Source organism: Leucoraja erinacea, chromosome 9 (assembly GCF_028641065.1).
Source record: "Leucoraja erinacea ecotype New England chromosome 9, Leri_hhj_1, whole genome shotgun sequence".
In the NCBI taxonomy this organism is placed as follows: domain Eukaryota; kingdom Metazoa; phylum Chordata; class Chondrichthyes; order Rajiformes; family Rajidae; genus Leucoraja; species Leucoraja erinaceus.
Window position 1 is genome coordinate 28,327,843 of NC_073385.1, and position 17,687 is coordinate 28,345,529.

The following is a 17,687-nucleotide window of genomic DNA, read 5'->3' on the forward strand; positions in this document are numbered from 1 at the left end:
CAACCTCTCTTTATGGGTATTATTCTCTAAAACTAATGGGCAAAATTAGGGCACATGGTATTGGGGGTAGAGTGCTGACATGGATAGAGAAGTGGTTGGCAGACAGGAAACACAGTAGGGATTAACGGGTCCCTTTCAGAATGGCAGGCGGTGACTAGTGAGGTACCGCAAGGCTCGGTGTTGGGCCTGCAGCTATGTACAATATACATCAATGATTTGGATTAAGAGATTTAAAGTAACATTAGCAAATTTGCAGATGACACAAAACTGGGTGGCAGTGTGAACCGAGGAGGATGCTATGAGAATGCAGGGTGACTTGGACAGGTTGGGGGAGTGGGCAGATGCATGGCAGATGACATTTAATGCAGATAACTGTAAGGTTATCCACTTTGGTATCAAAAAACAGGAAGGCAGATTACTAGGTACACAAAAATTGACTGATTACCTAGATGGCGTCAAGTTGGGAAAAGGGGAAGTACAACAGGATCCGGGGGTCCTTGTACAGCAGTTAATGAAAGTAAGCATGCAGGTACAGCAGGCAGTCAAGAAAGCGAATGGCATGTTGCTCTTTATAACAAGAGGAATCCAATATAGGAGCAAAGAGGTCATTCTACAGTTGTACAGAGCCCTAATGAGATCACACCTGGAGTATCGTGTGCAGTTTTGGTCCCCTAATTTGAGGAAGGACATTCTTGCTATTGAGGGAGTGCAGCGTAGGTTTACAAGGTTAATTCCCGGGATGGCGGGACTGTCATATGCTGAGAGAATGGAGCAGCTGGGCTTGTACACTCTGGAGTTTAGAAAGATGAGAGGGGATCTCATTGAAACATATAAGATTGTTTACGGGCTTGGACATGCTAGAGGCAGGAAACATGTTCCCAATGTTGGAGGAGTCCAGCTCCAGAGGCCACAGTTTAAGAATAAGGAGTAAGCCATTTAGAACGGAGATGAGGAAACACTTTTTCTCACAGAGAATGGTGACTCTGTGAAATTCTCTGCCTCAGCGGGCGGTGGAGGCAGGTTCTCTGGATGCTTTCAAGAGAGAGCTAGATAGGGCTCTTAAAAATAGCAGTCAGGGGATATGGGGAGAAGGCAGGAACGGAGTACTGATTGGGGATGATCAGCCATGATCACATTGAATGGCGGTGCTGGCTCAAAGGGCCGAATGGCCTCCTCCTGCACCTATTGTCTATTGTCTAAAATAGGTAGCGTACTGGTAAATCTCTCCTGCACTCTCACCAATGCCACCGCACCTTCCTGTATTGGAACATCATACTCCAAAGGTGGTCTAACCAGAGTTTTATAAAGCTGCAACACGAGTTCCCCAATCTTGTACTCAATGGCCTGACGACTGGTGAAAGCAAGCATGCTTCTTTACCTCTATCTACTTGCCATTTTCAGTGAGCTATGGACATGGCTCTCAAGAACTCTGTACATCATTGCTGTCCACTTTTGCCTTCCATTTTGCATTCGACCTTCCAAAACACAACCCTTCACACTTGCTTGGATTAAAATCCATCTGCCATATCCTCTTCCCATTTCTGTAGTTGATCTATGTCCCTCAGGATACTTTAACAGTATTTCTCACTGTCCACAATACCACCTATTTTATTATACTCTGCAAACTTTCTAACCAGCCCATTTACATTTAAATAGTTTACAACAACATATGACTCAGCACAGATGCCTGCGGAACTCCACTAAATGGTGCATTTCTATCACAACCTTCTGTCTGCTATATGCAAGCCAGTTCTGAATCCAGAATACCAAGTCATTGTGAACCCCATGCATCTTCGGATGCAGAAATCAAATATTAGAAAGCACAGCAAAATAACCTTTTTTAAAACTGTCCTTCAGCTTTTACTGCAGGTGAGGGGTGGTTCGATTGGCAGGTGTGTGGAGTAAATGACAAAGGCTTGATGTGAAATTGAGGGAGGGTGGTGGGGGGGTATTACTTGAAATTGGGAAATTCAATGTTCGTACCGGACGATTGCAAATGGAAATGTTCTGCACACCTCAGCTCCAGCACTTAATTTTCCTTCTATTGCCATTATCTCCTTCTCTATTAACACTCCTCCACAGCCCAGATTAACTCTCTCCTAAATGGCATCAACAGCCTTTGAGTCACCTATTCACTCTTGGCCTCCATGCAAACAAAGGGAAGGGGTGTGTTCTCTCCACTGCTCTATGTATCTTTAAAAAAAAAGGACATCTTCTCACTTTTCCAATTCTATAGTAATGTCAATAGCCTGAAATATAAACTCTCTCTCCACAAGTGCTGCCTAACGTGCTGGGTATTTGCATGAATCTTGGAAAATGTCATTAAAGGTTGGTGGACTTCATATATTGGGACAAGGACAAATACAGGAAGATTATATTAAATTATTATAAACACTGGTTAGACTTCAAGTTCTGCTGACGAAGTATGTGAAGATCACAGACAAAGTAGAGAAAAGATTCTGAGGAAGATTTCTGACCCAAAACATCTCCTAATCATTCCCTCCACAGATGCTGCCTGGCCCACTGTGTACCTCCAGCACTTTGTGGTTTGCTCAATATTCCAGCGTCTGCGGTTCCTTGTGCGCGCAGGAAAGATTCACTGGAGTGCAGGCAGCAACTATAAGTCAAAGGAAAAACTGGAGTTCTTTTGATTACAAAGTGGTGAGGAACTCACTGCCTGTAAGGACGATGGAAGCAGATGGAGTTGGTATAATTAACCATTTATGTGTATTCTTACCTTGAGATTTTCAGATTCCTTTTTCTCCCCAGCAAACAAGGAATGTTCGTCAAAGTGTGAAGGGAATGACCTGAGGCAGAATACATTATTATGACTCAATAATCTGTTACTGGGCAACAGAGTGTTTTTGTCAGCATGTTAAAAATCACCAGCTTCTCTGAACTTATTGTAAACATCGTCTTAAACATGCAACATCTATAAGCATATTTAATTTGACGGTGCAACACTGGGATTGTGATAAATATACATATTGAAGACTGAATAAGATGAATTTATTATAGGGAACAAGGAAATGACAGATGTTGAACAGGTATTTTGCATCCGTCTTCACAAAGGAGGGCACAAACAATCTTCCTGATGTACTAGTGGCCAGAGGATCTGGTTGATGGAGGAACTGAAGGAAATCCACATTAGGCAGGAAATGTTGTTGGGTTGACTGATGGGACTGAAGGCTGATAAATCCCCATTGTGTGCAGTTAGAACGGAGATGAGGAAACACTTTTTCACACAGAGAGTTGTGAGTCTGTGAAATTCTCTGCCTTGGTGGGCAGCGGAGCCCGGCTCTGTGGATACTTTCAAGAGAGAGCTGGATAGGGCTCTTAAATATAGCAGTCAGGGGATATGGGGAGAAGGCAGGAACGAGGTACTGATTGGGGATGATCAGCCATGATCACATTGAATGGCGGCGCTGGCTCGAAGGGCCAAATGGCCTACTCCTGCACCTATTGTCTATTGTCTATATTATTAACAGGGAATGATCAATGTTGAAATGAAAGCTACAAAAATAAAATAGAGGTAAATTGATTTTTTTTTTTTTACCCAGGCAGATCTGTGCTGAAATCCTTGTACCCATTATGATTATAGATTTAAACACGAACAGAGATTTGATTGTGAATAGACATAAACTGCTGGATTAACTCAGTGGGACAGGCAGCATCTCTGGAGAGAAGGAATGGGTGACGTTTCGGGTCGAGGCCTTTCTTCAGACTGATGTCAGGGGAGTGGGCGAGAGAGAGATAGAGATTTGATTGCGCTAAATTAGGGAGGATAGCAAACTGAATGCAAATACAGGAGAGCAACCAGATTGATGAAATGGGCAAAGACATGACTGGTCCAATTCAATGTCTAAAAATATAAAGTAGAGAGTAAAATACAAGGTGCTCGAGGAACTCAACGGGTCATGCAGCATCTGTGGAGGGAATGGACAGGCAACGTTTTGGGTTGGGACCCTTCCTTAGACTTGGCGCGTTCCCTCTGCAGATGTTGCCTGACCCGCTGACTTCAACACTTTGCTTTTTGCTCAAGATTCCAGCATCTGCAGTCCTTTAGGAGGAGCAGTGCCCATAAACCAGCACTCATGCAAAACAGGTGGAAGGAGAGGAGAAAACATTTTAATGCCATTTACATTTTGCTTCTACCTCAATACTCTATTAGAGAACTCTTTACATGAATTTGCATTTGGAAAATGGTGGTTCAAAAACTCAAATTCATGCAATGTGATTTTGGACAAAGAAATTAATTCATTAATAATGCTTAAAGACTGTAAATAAGCTAAGATAATCATATAAGTGATAAGAGCAATGAAATTGAATTAAAGAACGGCAAAGGCAATTGCTGCGGTTCGTGTTACGGGTGATGTTTTTGGCATAAGGAAACTTTTCATGGGAAAATGACCCATAGCGGAAAGTATCATAGGGATTTACCAAGTTTTAAGAGCTCCAAATTCCTAGTAAATCTCTTGGAGTAGAGCCATGGAGTCATACAGCACGGAAACAGACCATTCCACACATGCCGACCAAGATACCCCATCTAAACTAGTGTCATCCTGTATTTGGCCCATAAACCTTTCCTATCCATGTATCTTTCCAAATGTCTTATAAATGTTGTTAATATACCTATCTCAACTACTTTCTCTGGCAGCTTGTCCCACATACCCACCCTTTACAGGAAAATATTGTCCCTCCGGTTCCTATTAAATCCCTCCCCTCTCATTTTAAACCTAGGCCCTGGAGTTGTTGATTCCCGTACCCTGAGAAAAAGACTCAGTTCATTCACTCTATCTATCCTGGCATGATTTTAATTGGAATTCCAGGTTGATTTGTGGGATATTCCTATCTTGTAAGATAATTAGGCAGATTTTTAACTAAATGTGAGTTAATATGGACCAGTTTTTCCTTGCCACAATGATAATGAGCTTTTTGCTCCGACAAGCTTAGTGCTGACTATACTAAAGCACTTAACAATTAGCTTCCGTGATATAGTTTCATCAGTGAGATTGCCTGGTGGCTTTTTTTTAATTTCAGCTCATCATCTTTCCATAGCAACATTAAAAATGATAAGATTCTGTTCAAGAGTCAAGGGTCCCAATTGCCTTGAACTGTGAAATCCTACTTGCTGCAGCTTACCAGCCCTCTGAACACAATGTGCATAAATAATATCAACAAAATTGCAATAAATAATAACCTCAATATGTGCAAAAACGGTGTGAAGTGCACAATTAATGCGACCAAATATTAGTTGTTTTTGATAAATAATTGCTTACTTGGCCAAGCTGAGAATTTCCAGAAGAATATTTTTATTTCTTGTATCCACCGCTTCATTTCCTGTGTAAAGTTGGAAGGCAGAACGCTCAAAGAAAGGGAGAGCCTTCGCTAATGCCCTCAGCTCCAAGAGGTACAAGAAGTAAAGGTTTTGCAGTCTGCGGGGCCCTTCTCCTGTGGTGATTTGTGCATCAAATCTCTGCTTAAATTCTGTTACGTTGTGTCCCCATTTTCTTTCGTACCAGGTATCTGTAAAAGGAAGGTTTGCTGCTCATTAAATTGGACATTTTAAGTTCCACACTTTATCCTCTTGCCTTAACTCCGACAGAAAATATCAGAATTTATTTTAAACAGCGGCACAGTTTTACACTTCCTGCATCTGCATAATTATCACTGATGCCTCCCAAGAGTCATGGAGCTGTGCAGCATGAAAATAGGCCCTTCAGATCAACTTGTCCATGCTGACAAAGTTGGTATACAGGGCTAGTTCCATGTGCCTGCATTTGGACCATTGCCCCCTAAATCCTTCCTGTCCATATATTTGTTCATTTAAACATTGTAAATGTATCCACTTCTGTAGCTTCCCATGGCAGCTCCTTCCAGACACGAGCTACTGTCTGAGAGAAAATGTTGCTCCCGAGGTTGTTCTTCAATCTCCCCCGTCTCATTTTAAGCCTATGCCCTCTACTTTTAGAATCCTCTACCCCAGGAAAGAGACTGTGTTGTTCACTTTATCTATGACCCTTAATCTCTTGTACATCTCAATAAGGTCACCCCTCTGCCCCCTGCAATGAAAAGGAAAAGGTCTCAAATCCTCAAAGTCATCTGGTGAAAGAATTTTATATATTTCCCCAATGCCGCTGGTTAGATGTTCAATCAAAGGGGAAGCATTTTGGTAAGTTTCTATGCTTGATTAGTGTGTTGCAAAGCCCGTAGAGAAGAGTAGTGTGGTGGTCCGTACCTTGCAACAGATATCGTGCACTGAGATGGATGTTGATGCTGGTGTGGAGCCCTGAAATGGTTCGATAAAATGATCTCTTCTCCAAACACAAATCTGAAATAGAAGGGTTTAGTTTAAGTCCTCGACAAGAATTATTTTATTGATCGTGGAATCATTAAGAATGCAAGGCACAGTCGGGGGTCTTTTGGCTCATCAGGTCTTTGCCAGGTGAAAATGAGTTGGCCAGCTTAGTCACAGCTTCCAGGGCTGGGAACATACCCAGCCACTCCAAACTCCACAGCCACGCCATGTTTTAAATGTGATCATGACTTCTACCTCTCTTACCCATGTTAGCAGTAGACTAGTGGGAGCGTCTAGGACCAGAGGCCACAGCCTCAGAATAAAAGGATTTACCTTTAGAAAGGAGATAAGGAATTTTTTTAGTCAGACGGTGTGGAATTAATTGCCACAGAGGATTGTGGAGGCCGTCAATGGATATATTTAAGGTGCAGATTGACAGATTCTTGATTAGTACAGGCATCGGGGTAATGGGGAGAAGGTAGGAGAATGGGGTTGAGAGGGAAAGATAGATCAGCCATGATTGAATGGCGGAGTAAACTTGATGGGCCAAATGGCCTAATTCTTCCACTTCTATAACTTATGAACTCACTAATCACTCTTTACTTATATTCTGTGCCTCAGCTAATAAAGAAAGCATCATGTATTCCTTTGTAACCATCTTATTGACCTCTTCTACTGTCTTTGAGGATCTGTGGCAAGTATTCCAAGGTTCCTTTGGTCAACCACAAGGCACAATACCCCTCCTCAGGGTGTATTCTCTAGCCTGGCTGCACTTTCTTTCCCACCTCTCTAGTTGAAATACCATTCTTTCCAAATGCCCAGGTCACATAAAGCTTCATGTGGTCTATAAACTTTCCTTTTTGCTGTCGACCACTTTTCGGCTAATTTTGGTTTTGTACATTGTGTACATGTATAGAGATGCAGTGAAAAGCTTGTTCAGCTTGTTCAGCTTGCTCTCTGGTCAAATCATACTCTACTCGGGGTGAGAGATTGCAAGCTTCACGTGGTCCGCCCTGTTTCGACGAATGCAATCAACCCGGTGTGCACAATCAAATAAGATCAAATAGAACAAATTGTCCTACAACTTTAGGCTGTGCACGCCATACACAGGAAGATACTCTACATGAGTACCACGGAACCTCTTCTGGAACAGCACAGAGAGAGTCGCCACGTTGCAAATTCCAAGTCTTTGAAAGGTCTGATCTTGACCCAAGGGAAGATGCAATTTCTTATTTTCTCACTTCCTGACCCGTTGTTTTGGTGGCATTGGATCAATGAAGTAGGGGTTAGTGTCGGCTCCTTCCACCGCCACCCTGTGATTCTACCACAGGGAGCGCTCATCTGCACGCTCACCCAGCTGCTGTAGGGCCTCTAGCGGCCATCTCCGCCAACACCACCACCCACAGTTACGCACTGTCCTTTGCCTCCAGCATTAGGGTTAGAATGCATCATAACTTGGTTTGGCAACATCTCTATCCAAGACCTCAAGGAATTGCAGCGCATTGTGGATGTAGCCTAGTCCATTTCACAGATCAGCCTCCCCACCATCGATTACATGTACACTTCATGCTGCCCCGGGAAAACAGCCAACATAATCAAGGACCACTTACACCCCAGTTATTCCCTCCTCTTCTCTCTCATGTTGGGCACAGACATACAAGTTTGAAAGCCTGTACCACCATGTCCCTGTTGTTATCAGACTATTGAACAGACCTCATAAGTTAAAGGTGTAGTTCCGATCTCCCAACCTACCTCTTGTGGACCATACACTTGTTTCATTTGCACTATCTCCAGCTGTAACAGTATATTCTGCAATATCGTGATACATGTTTGAAGTCAGGAGTCTGAATAAAGGTCCCAACCCAAAATATCATCTGTCCATTTCCCTCCACAGATTCTGCCTGACCCACTGAGATCCTCCAACACTGTGTTTTGCTCAATATTCCAGCATCTGCAGTTTATTGTGTCTACACTAAATTCTCCACTCTGTTTACCCTTTTTACCACCTGCTGTACTTGTGTATGGTTTGTTTGTACTATGATTACACACATAATATGATTTGATAGTCTGGAAAATGATGTTTTTCACTGTGAATCGGTACACTTGACAATAATAAAGAATATCTGGTCACCATTTCTGCTAAATCCCTTTTTGGTCCAGTAAAACAAGCCTAGCAAGAGTATAAAGCCTTTACTTCATTTTATTATTGCCCTTTTCTGTAACCATGCTAAATATCATTGAGTTACCAAAAGTAAAATGCACACACATCCCATCCCACAACCCCACTTCCACTAAAACAGGCTAGATCTCACCCTACATGTTGGGCTTGCCTAAGAGTGTTCACCTGATTGTAATTACAAATTATGTGATCATATCATAGTTAAAATATAGGTGACTAAAATCCTCTGTTATTACTATTTCTATGTTCCCATAAAGAGATTTGCAATAACTTGTACATTTTTTAAATACTGAAGTGCAATAAATATGTTAAACATAGAAACATAGAAAATAGGTGCAGGAGGCCATTCGGCCTCAGAGAGTGGTAGCGGTGTGGAATGAGCTTCCAGTGGAAGTGGTGGAGGCAGGTTTGTTGGTATAATTTAAAAATAAATTGGATAGGCATATGGATGAGAAGGGAATGGAGGGTTATGGTATGAGTGCAGGCAGGTGGGACTAAGGGAAAATAATTGTTCGGCACGGACTTGTAGGGCCGAGATGGCCTGTTTCCGTGATTAAATAGTTATATGGTCGTTATATGGTTATATGGCCCTTCGAGCCAGCACCGCCATTCATTGTGATCATGGCTGATCACCCACAATCAGTAACCCATGCCAGCCTTCTCCCCATACCCTTGATTCTGCGAGCCTCAAGAGCTCTATCTAACTCTCTTTTAAATTCATCCAGTGAATTGGCTTCTACTGCCTTCTGTGGCAGAGAATTCCACAAATTCCCAACTCTCTGGGTGAAAAAGTGTTTCCTCATCTCAGTTTTAAATGGCCTCCCCTTTGTTCTTAGACTGTGGCCCCTGGTTCTGGACGCTCCCAACATTAGGCACATTTTTTCCTGCATCTAGCTTGCCCAGTCCTTTTATAATTTTATATGTTTCCATAAGGATCCCACTCATCCTTCTAAATTCCAGTGAATACAAGCCCTGTCTTTCCAATCTTTCCTCATATGACAGTCCCGCCATCCCAGGGATTAACCTCATGAACCTACGCTGCACTGCCTCAATAGTTAGAAATGTCCTTCCTCAAATTAGAAGACCAAAACTGCATACAATACTCCAATACTCACCAGGGTCCTGTACAACTGCAGAAGGACCTCTTTACTCCTATACTCAAATCCTCTTGTTATGAAGGCCAACATGCCATTAGCTTTCTTCATTGCCTGCTGTACCTGGATGTTTACTTTCAGTGACTGGTGTACAAAGCCACCCAGGTCTCGTTGCATTTCCCTTTTTCCTATGCTGACACCATTGAGATAATAATTTGCCTCCTTGTTCTTGCCACCAAAGTGGATAACCTCATTTATTTACATTATACTGCATCTGCCATGCAACTGCCCACTCACTCAACCTGTCCAAGTCACCCTGCAACCTCCTAGCATCCTCTTTGCAGTTCACACTGCCACCCAGCTTTGTGTCATCTAAAAAATTTGCTAGTGTTACTTTTTATTCCATCATCTAAATCATTAGTATATATTGTAAATAGTTGCGGCCCCAGCACCAAGTCTTGTGGCACTCCACTTGCCACTGCCTGCCATTCTGAAAGGGACCCGTTTTTATCCTACTCTTTGTTTCCTGTCTGTCAACCAATTCTCTATCCATGTCAATACCCTACCCCCAATACCATGTGCTCTAATTTTGCCCACTAATCTGTGTGGGACCTTATCAAAGGCTTTCTGAAAGTCCAGATACACTACATCCACTGGCTCTCCGTCATCCATTTTACTTGTCACATCCTCAAAAAATTCCAGAAGATTAGTTATGCATGATTTCCCTTTCATAAATCCATGCTGACTTGGACCAATCCTTTTACTGCTATCCAAATGCACCGTTATTACTTCTTTAATAATTGACTTCAGTATCTTATCCACCACCGATGTCAAGCTAACTGGTCTATAATTCCTTGTTTTCTCTCTCACTCCTTTCTTGAAAAGTGGGATAACATTAGCTACCCCCCAATCCACAGGAACTGATCCTGAATCTATAGAACATTGGAAAATGATCACCAATGTGTCCACGATTGTAGTTTCATTCACAGAATGATTGTAGTTTCATTCACAGAAGTTTGCACGAGTGCCAAATCTGTTCTAACTGATAATGCAATCTGTAAAATAATTGGTTCACAAACCTGGCACACTGAAAAGATAAAGAAGATGCCTTTACCTTGCAACCAACTTTGGAAAGTTCCACCTATTTGGGGAAAGGAGGAAAAAATATATATTTAATTAAAATTATACACATTTTGTTTTTTTTATATGAACAAAAGCAAAGTCACTGAACCTTTTGAATGCTTAAAAGCCCATGCCTTGCATGATGGGCTCAATCCAGATTATTACGGAAGCAATAAACTTCCCTTCTCTCAGGTCTACATCCTACTTTCTCCACATAAAATCTCACTGCAAAATTCACTCCTAACGCTACAGTTATGAAATGGCTATGGCATAAAGTTCACCAGCAATAGCACTTGAGCCGACTTTTAAACTGTATTGCTAATCTAGTGAAATAATATTAAAAGTCGCTATTCTGGCGTGGGTTGCAATAGGACAAAGAAACTGTGACCTACAGATATTGTGCACGTTCATGGAACTATTGTGATGCAATGTCTCATGGAACTACTGCTTCTAGTAGGAGAATGTCTGTTGAGTTAAGGGCCTGTCCCACCTGGGCGTCATTTGCGTATCATTTACGTGACAGGCCAGCAGTGACTGTCGCGCAAAAATCGTCTAGCAGTATGATAGTCGCGCGCCAAGTAGCGTCGGTCTCCATGGCAAGGATTTTCCCAGTGAAACATTTTCAAAACTCGGCGCGCTTTATGCCCGGGTAATCACGTGGTGCGGCGCTCAAATGACGCGCAAATGGCGCGCCGACGACTTACGGGTAGCGCGTGGCGATGCATGGTTACGGACATTGACGCACAGTGATGCATAATTAATTAGCATAGGCAATGTTCATGCGTCACTGTGCGTAACCATGCGTCACCACGCCCTACACGTACGCCATCAGTACGTCAGCGTGCGCAAGGGATACGTCACACAGGTGGCGCGCGAGGATTTTGAACATTCCAAAATCCTGGGGTGATAGGGAAATGCCTTGCGTTACCATGTGTTACTGCCACCACACCATGCCTCGCCAAGCGCCACGCGCGCGTCATGGTGCGCCAACCAATTTTTAGGATGTCACGTAAATGACGTGCAAATGACGCCTAAGTGGGACAGGCCTTTTAGTTCAATTATGTTAACACAACAAAACCTTCAATATTATTACTTTAGGAGAAACCAGACATCATTTTCTTTCCACTGTGATAATGGATTTGCTGACATTGCTATTAAATCCGCCACCACATTCACAATCTTCCTCCATCACACAAGGAAAATCGAAGTACCAGCTGCTTAGCTCCATGCTTTTTGCTGCTAATGCAAGTTATAATAAAGCATTTCCAGAGATAACCCAATTTAGGAAGTACATTAGGAGAGCTTCTTTTGTTTATATGGGGGTAAAATCTGTGTAGCAAAGACAGTTAACTATTTAAATAACGTGAGATAATTCACATATTTCAATTTATTTGATGTCCAAGGTCAGTCTATGCTAGACAAATGTGAAAAGATCAGTAAACTGCACATTATTGCAGTGTTATAGCAAATGGATACCCGCCAACAAGGTTTAATTATGTGGAATTTTACCCCACACATGATCAGTGAAGTAGACCATGTACTCTTCCACACTGCTGCTTTTGTCTTTGTTGAATAAAAATTATATATTTCATGGCTCTCACAACGTTTTTCCTCTGTTTCCAGCCGGGCAACCTAGACAGCTTTTTAGGTTGCCAAATGACAGTTTAGGTGGTCATTTAAGAGGCTTGCATGACGCGTGTGATAATGTGCTCGGACAAAGTGCGTAGTTACCAGTCGGAATTATGCTCAATGAAGCATTCACATATTATTTCTGCTTCAAATAAAGTCACAAACTAAACATGTTCACCAATCAAGACATGATATATAACACAATGACATGCAGCAAAATTATAATGCAGTATCTCAACTATTTTTACATGTTGCAATGAATGGAATTTCTATTATTTATTTCCACTTCCAAACAAAAATGTGGTTGGAATATTCAGCATATGATCAACCTCGGTGAAAACACCCAGTTCGCAATAACCAACCTGATCTCCCGGTGGCTCAGCACTTCAACTCCCCATCCCATTCCGAATCCGACCTTTCTGTCCTGGGCCTCCTCCATGGCCAGAGTGAAGCCCACCGCAAATTGGAGGAACAGCACCTCATATTTCGCTTGGGTAGTTTACACCCCAGAGGTATGAACATTGGCTTCTCCAATTTTAGGTAGTCCTTGCTTTCTCCCTCCTTCCCCTCCCATTCCCAGCTCTCCCACAGCCGACTGTCTCCGCCTCTTCCTTTCTTTTGTTCTGACCTGTTGAGTTACTCCAGCTTTTTGTGTCTATCTTATGTTTAAACCAGCATCTGCAGTTCCTTCCTACACACACGATACTATACGATAGAACTTTATTAGTAAGGATTTCATTGTTCTAACTTGGATGTGAGAGAATAAAACACTCTTGACTCTTGACTTACGTCGCTAATGTGTGGGATAGAAACTAGTGTACGGGTGATCGGTGGTCGGCGTGGACTCAGTGGGCCGAAGGGCCTGTTTACACGCTGTATCTTTAAATTAAACTAAACCCTTTTTTGCTTAAGTTCAAGTCAAGAGTCAAGAGAGTGTTATTGTCATGTGTCCCAGATAGGACAATTAAATTCTTGCTTGCTGCACACAACAGAATATGTAAACATAGTACAGAACAGGAGATAAAAGTTCAGTGTGTCTATATACCATAGAACATATATATACAGAATAAATAAACAGACAAAGTGCAATAGGCTGTTACTGTTCAGAGTTTGGAGTTTGGTGGTGGACCCTCCACCACCTCCAGTTTAAATTCCATTTGGAATATTTTTGGAGGACCAGGAAACCAAGAAGCAAGAGATACTCCAGGGAATGATTCTGCGTTGGGTTTCAGCGGTCGTGCTTGTGCAAGCCGGCCAGCTTTGCCGGCGGATGAGGAGCGGCCGGAGACCCAGCGGCCCGGACACGGACGGATGGCTGGCGGAGACGGAGAGAGATAGAGAGGGAGGCCCGCTCAAAGTTGAACGATAGGTGTCCCGGGTACTTGCCAAGCCGGGCAAAATGACACAGCTTTTAGGTTGCCCGGCGGGACTTTAGGTGGCCATTGGCACCCAGGCAACCGTTAATTTCGACCCCTGTATTTAAATATAAATACAAAGGAAAGCAAACAAAATCATATATAAGAACAGTATTTTCATAAAATAAAAAACATGTATTTCATTATGTGTTATACGTTGCATTTTTTAAAATGCATTGTTGCAATGTTCAAAGCCAGCATTGCAAAAGCCATCCAGAAATGCACCGCTATGCCAGTAATATCCAAGACCAAGCAAAATGAATTACCTTCATCACCTGCAAAAGAAGAATGTACAAATTAAAAAGAATATTAAATCTCTTGTTAATTACACTGCATAAATAAATGCAATCTGATTTTCAAATACCAAGCACGTAGTATTCACCCTCATTGCTACATTTGTTCTACATTTGTATGCAGAATAATAGATACTGATATAAAACATAGCACATAGAACAGTACAGCACTTGAACAAGCCCTTTGGCCCACAATGTTCATGCTGAACATGATTCCAAGTTAAACTAATATTCTCTGCCTACATCCCTCCATTCCTTGCATATCTATGTACCTAAAAGCCTCTTAAACGCCACCATACCCCTGGCAGCACGTCCCAGGCACTCACCATTCTCTGTGTAAAAAAAAACTTGCCCCAAGCATCTCCTTTAAACTTTGCACGTCTCAATTTAAAACTATGCAAGTAATAAAATAATTATAAGGCAACTATCCGTTTCAGTGAATGGTACAAATTAACAGCTTTGGAGGAACTCATACCGTTCTCTGCTCCTCTAGATAATGAAAATGCATTAAACATTTAAAGATAAATCATGTAGCCACTTAAAATATTCCAACCTGGAAATTGGATTATGGGAAATCTATTTGTGCTGTGCATTAAAAAAAGTGCATACTGTGCAATTTCTGCCTATTTTGCACTATTTCTGCTGAACTTGACCATTGTGAGATTCACTCTAATGCTGTCATCATTTCAGGCTTATATTTCATACATGCAGTGACATCAGGCATGTGCCGTCAGGGTAGGCAAGGTATGCACTGCCTACCCTGACTAAAATTATGAAATGGCAATTATTAAATATATATAGTAAACGCATGGGAGAATTATGCCTATCTAAGAGATCGATCTCTTAGGTAGGCATAATTATCCGTGCCTTTCAACCGCAGCACTAGCAACACGCGAAGGTCTGTGCAGCCCACGTGTCATCAGCGCTGCTTCAAGTCGTCAATTTCAAGCGGGGCTGAAGGCAGCAGAAATTCTGCCTTTGCTGTACTGCGCATGCACAGCAGCCTACTGCGCATGCGCATCGCGAGTTTCCTGGCAGGTTTTTCAAATATGGATTGTCATTATTTTAAGAGTATCTTAGGAAACAAAGAGTGAAGAATGGAGTTCATGTACCAATAACGTGGTAAGTACATTTCTTGGTGCTTTATGTTTTTAAATACTGTATTTCCCGGGGTGGGTGGGGAAAGCTCCTTTCACAGTGTTTGGGAAGTCTGGCCCGGGGTAAAGTTGCAGGGAGGGCAGGAGCGTTGTGAAGGAGGGGATCGGGGCCAGTAACCCACTTGCGACGCTCTGGACACGGAGCCACCGCATTGTGATCGGCGTGTGAATTAGCTTGGGTGGCTGCAACAACCAGACAACCCCTTCTGCCGGCCTCAGCTCACCTATGGCAGTGCTCTCCGTCTGAAAATCTCTCTCCTGCCGTTCGCCGGCTTCGCTCATATCAGCCACTTCCCGCAAATCCTTAAATTCAGACAGCGCACTCAAGGGACCAATTGAGGTTACTCGGCTGTCGGGATTTAAGGATTTGCGGGAAGCGGCTGATATGAGCGAAGGGGTTGTCTGGTCCGGGCGGCCACTCGCAACCACCCGAGCTAATTCACTCCCCGGCCACAATGCGGTGGCTCCGTGCTGGGAGCGTCGCAAGTGGGTTACATATGAGCGAAGCCAGCGAGCGGCAGGTGAGAGGTGTTCAGACGGAGAGCACTGCCAGAGGTGAGCGGGCCGGCAGAAGGCGCTGAAGTGGCGGCCGGTTCTGCTGTTGGGTTCCGGCTTGCCCGGAGCGCTGCGGCAGCGGTGAGTGAGTCTGACATGATCTCCGACCTTCTCCTTCTCAAAACTCCTGCCCTCCCCGCATCTTTAACCCCTGGCACAGACTCTCCACATGCTGAGAAAGGAACTCTCCCTCCAATTGGACCTTTGAATTAGTATTGTCATTCAATAAGATGACAACCAATTCAAGTCCTGGTGTGCTCCCATTTTTCCCACCATCTCTCCACCTGCCTTCATCCTCCGCCCCCCACCCATTCAGTAATTGAAAAATGAAGGCGATTTAGAAGCCTTGGGAAAATTGAATTGTTATTTTTTTATTTTTTACGGAGAGAACAATCTGCGCATGCGCGGTTTAAGATTTTTTTTTTAAAGCCGGCTGACTGCCTACCTTGAGTAATTACTCACGGCACGTGCCTGAGTGACATCGTCAATGGTAGAAATTGGATTAAAACACGATGTATAACCTAGACTGTTATCATCAAGATCAACAAGTTGAAAAGTAGTGACTCATTGAAACATAGAAAATAGGTGCAGGAGGAGGCCATTTGGCCCTTCGAGTCAGCACCACCATTCATTATGATTATGGCTGATCATTCACAATCAGTAACCCGTGCCTGCCTTCTCCCCATATCCCTTGATTCCGCTAGACCCTGGAGCTCTATCTAACTCTATTGGGCTCTACTGACTTCTGTGGCAGAATTCCATAAATTCACAATTCTCTAGGTGAAAACGTTTTTCTCATCTCAGTTTTAAATGGACTCCCCTTTTATTCTTAAGTTGTGGCCCCTGGTTCTGGACTCCCCCAACATTGGGAACATTTTCCTGCATTATACAACGTGTCCAGTCCTTTTATAATTATATACGTTTCTTATAAATTCCCTCTCATCCTTGTACATTCCAGTGAGTACAAGCCCTGTCTTTCCAATCTTTCCTCATATGACAGTCCCGCCATCCCGGGAATAAACCTCGTGAACCTACGCTGCACTGCCTCAATAACAAGGATGTCCTTCCTCAAATTAGGAGACCTAAACTGCACACAATACTCCAGGTGTGGTCTCACCAGGGCCATATACAACTGCAGAAGGACCTCTTTACGCCTTTACTCAAATCTTCTCGTTATGAAGGCCAACATGCCATTAGCTTTCTTCACTGCCTGTTGTACCTGCATGTTTACTTTTAGTGAATGGTGTACAAAGACACCCAGGTCTCATTGCACTTCCCTTTTTTTCCTAATCTGACAGCATTGAGATAATAATCTGCCTCCTTGTTCTTGCTGCCAAAGTGGATAACCTCACATTTATCTACATTATACTGCATCTGTCCATGCATCTATCCCCTCACTCAACCTGTTCAAGTCATCCTGCAACCTCCTAGCAACCTCTTCGCAGTTCCACTACCACCCAGCTTTGTGTCATCTGCAAATTTGCTGGTGTTACTTTTTATTCCATCATCTAAATCATTAATATATATTGTAAATAGTTGCGGTCCCAGCACCGAGTCTTGAGGCACTCCACTCGCCACTGCCCATCATTCTGACAGGGACCCGTTTATTCCTACTCTTTGTTTCCTGTCTGCCAACCAGTTCTCTATTCAAGTCAATACCCTACCCCCAATACCATGTGCTCTAATTTTGCCCACTAATCTCCTGTGTGGGACCTTATCACAGGCTTTCTGAAAGTCCAGATACGCTACAAACACTGGCACCCCTTCATCCATTTTACTTGTCACATCCTCAAAAAATTCCAGAAGATTAGTCAAGCAGGAATTCCCTTTCATAAATCCATGCTGACTTGGACCAATCCTTTTACTGCTATCCAAATGTGCCATTATTACTTCTTTAATAATGGACTCCAGCATCTTTCCCCCCACCATTGTCAGGCTAACTGGT

At 43.0% G+C, this 17,687-nt stretch overlaps 1 protein-coding gene across 1 annotated transcript in view; it reads right to left on the reverse strand.

The window, feature by feature from the left end:
- Positions 1-17,687, reverse strand: part of ero1a (endoplasmic reticulum oxidoreductase 1 alpha) — a 43,696-nt gene that overhangs the window by 4,835 nt on the left and 21,174 nt on the right. The window contains exons 9-13 of the mRNA XM_055640421.1: positions 14,004-14,012; positions 10,686-10,712; positions 6,239-6,331; positions 5,280-5,526; positions 2,738-2,807 (exon numbers count right to left, since the gene is read on the reverse strand). Coding sequence (XP_055496396.1) covers positions 2,738-2,807; positions 5,280-5,526; positions 6,239-6,331; positions 10,686-10,712; positions 14,004-14,012 — 446 coding nt within the window. The remainder of the gene's footprint in view (positions 1-2,737; positions 2,808-5,279; positions 5,527-6,238; positions 6,332-10,685; positions 10,713-14,003; positions 14,013-17,687) is intronic.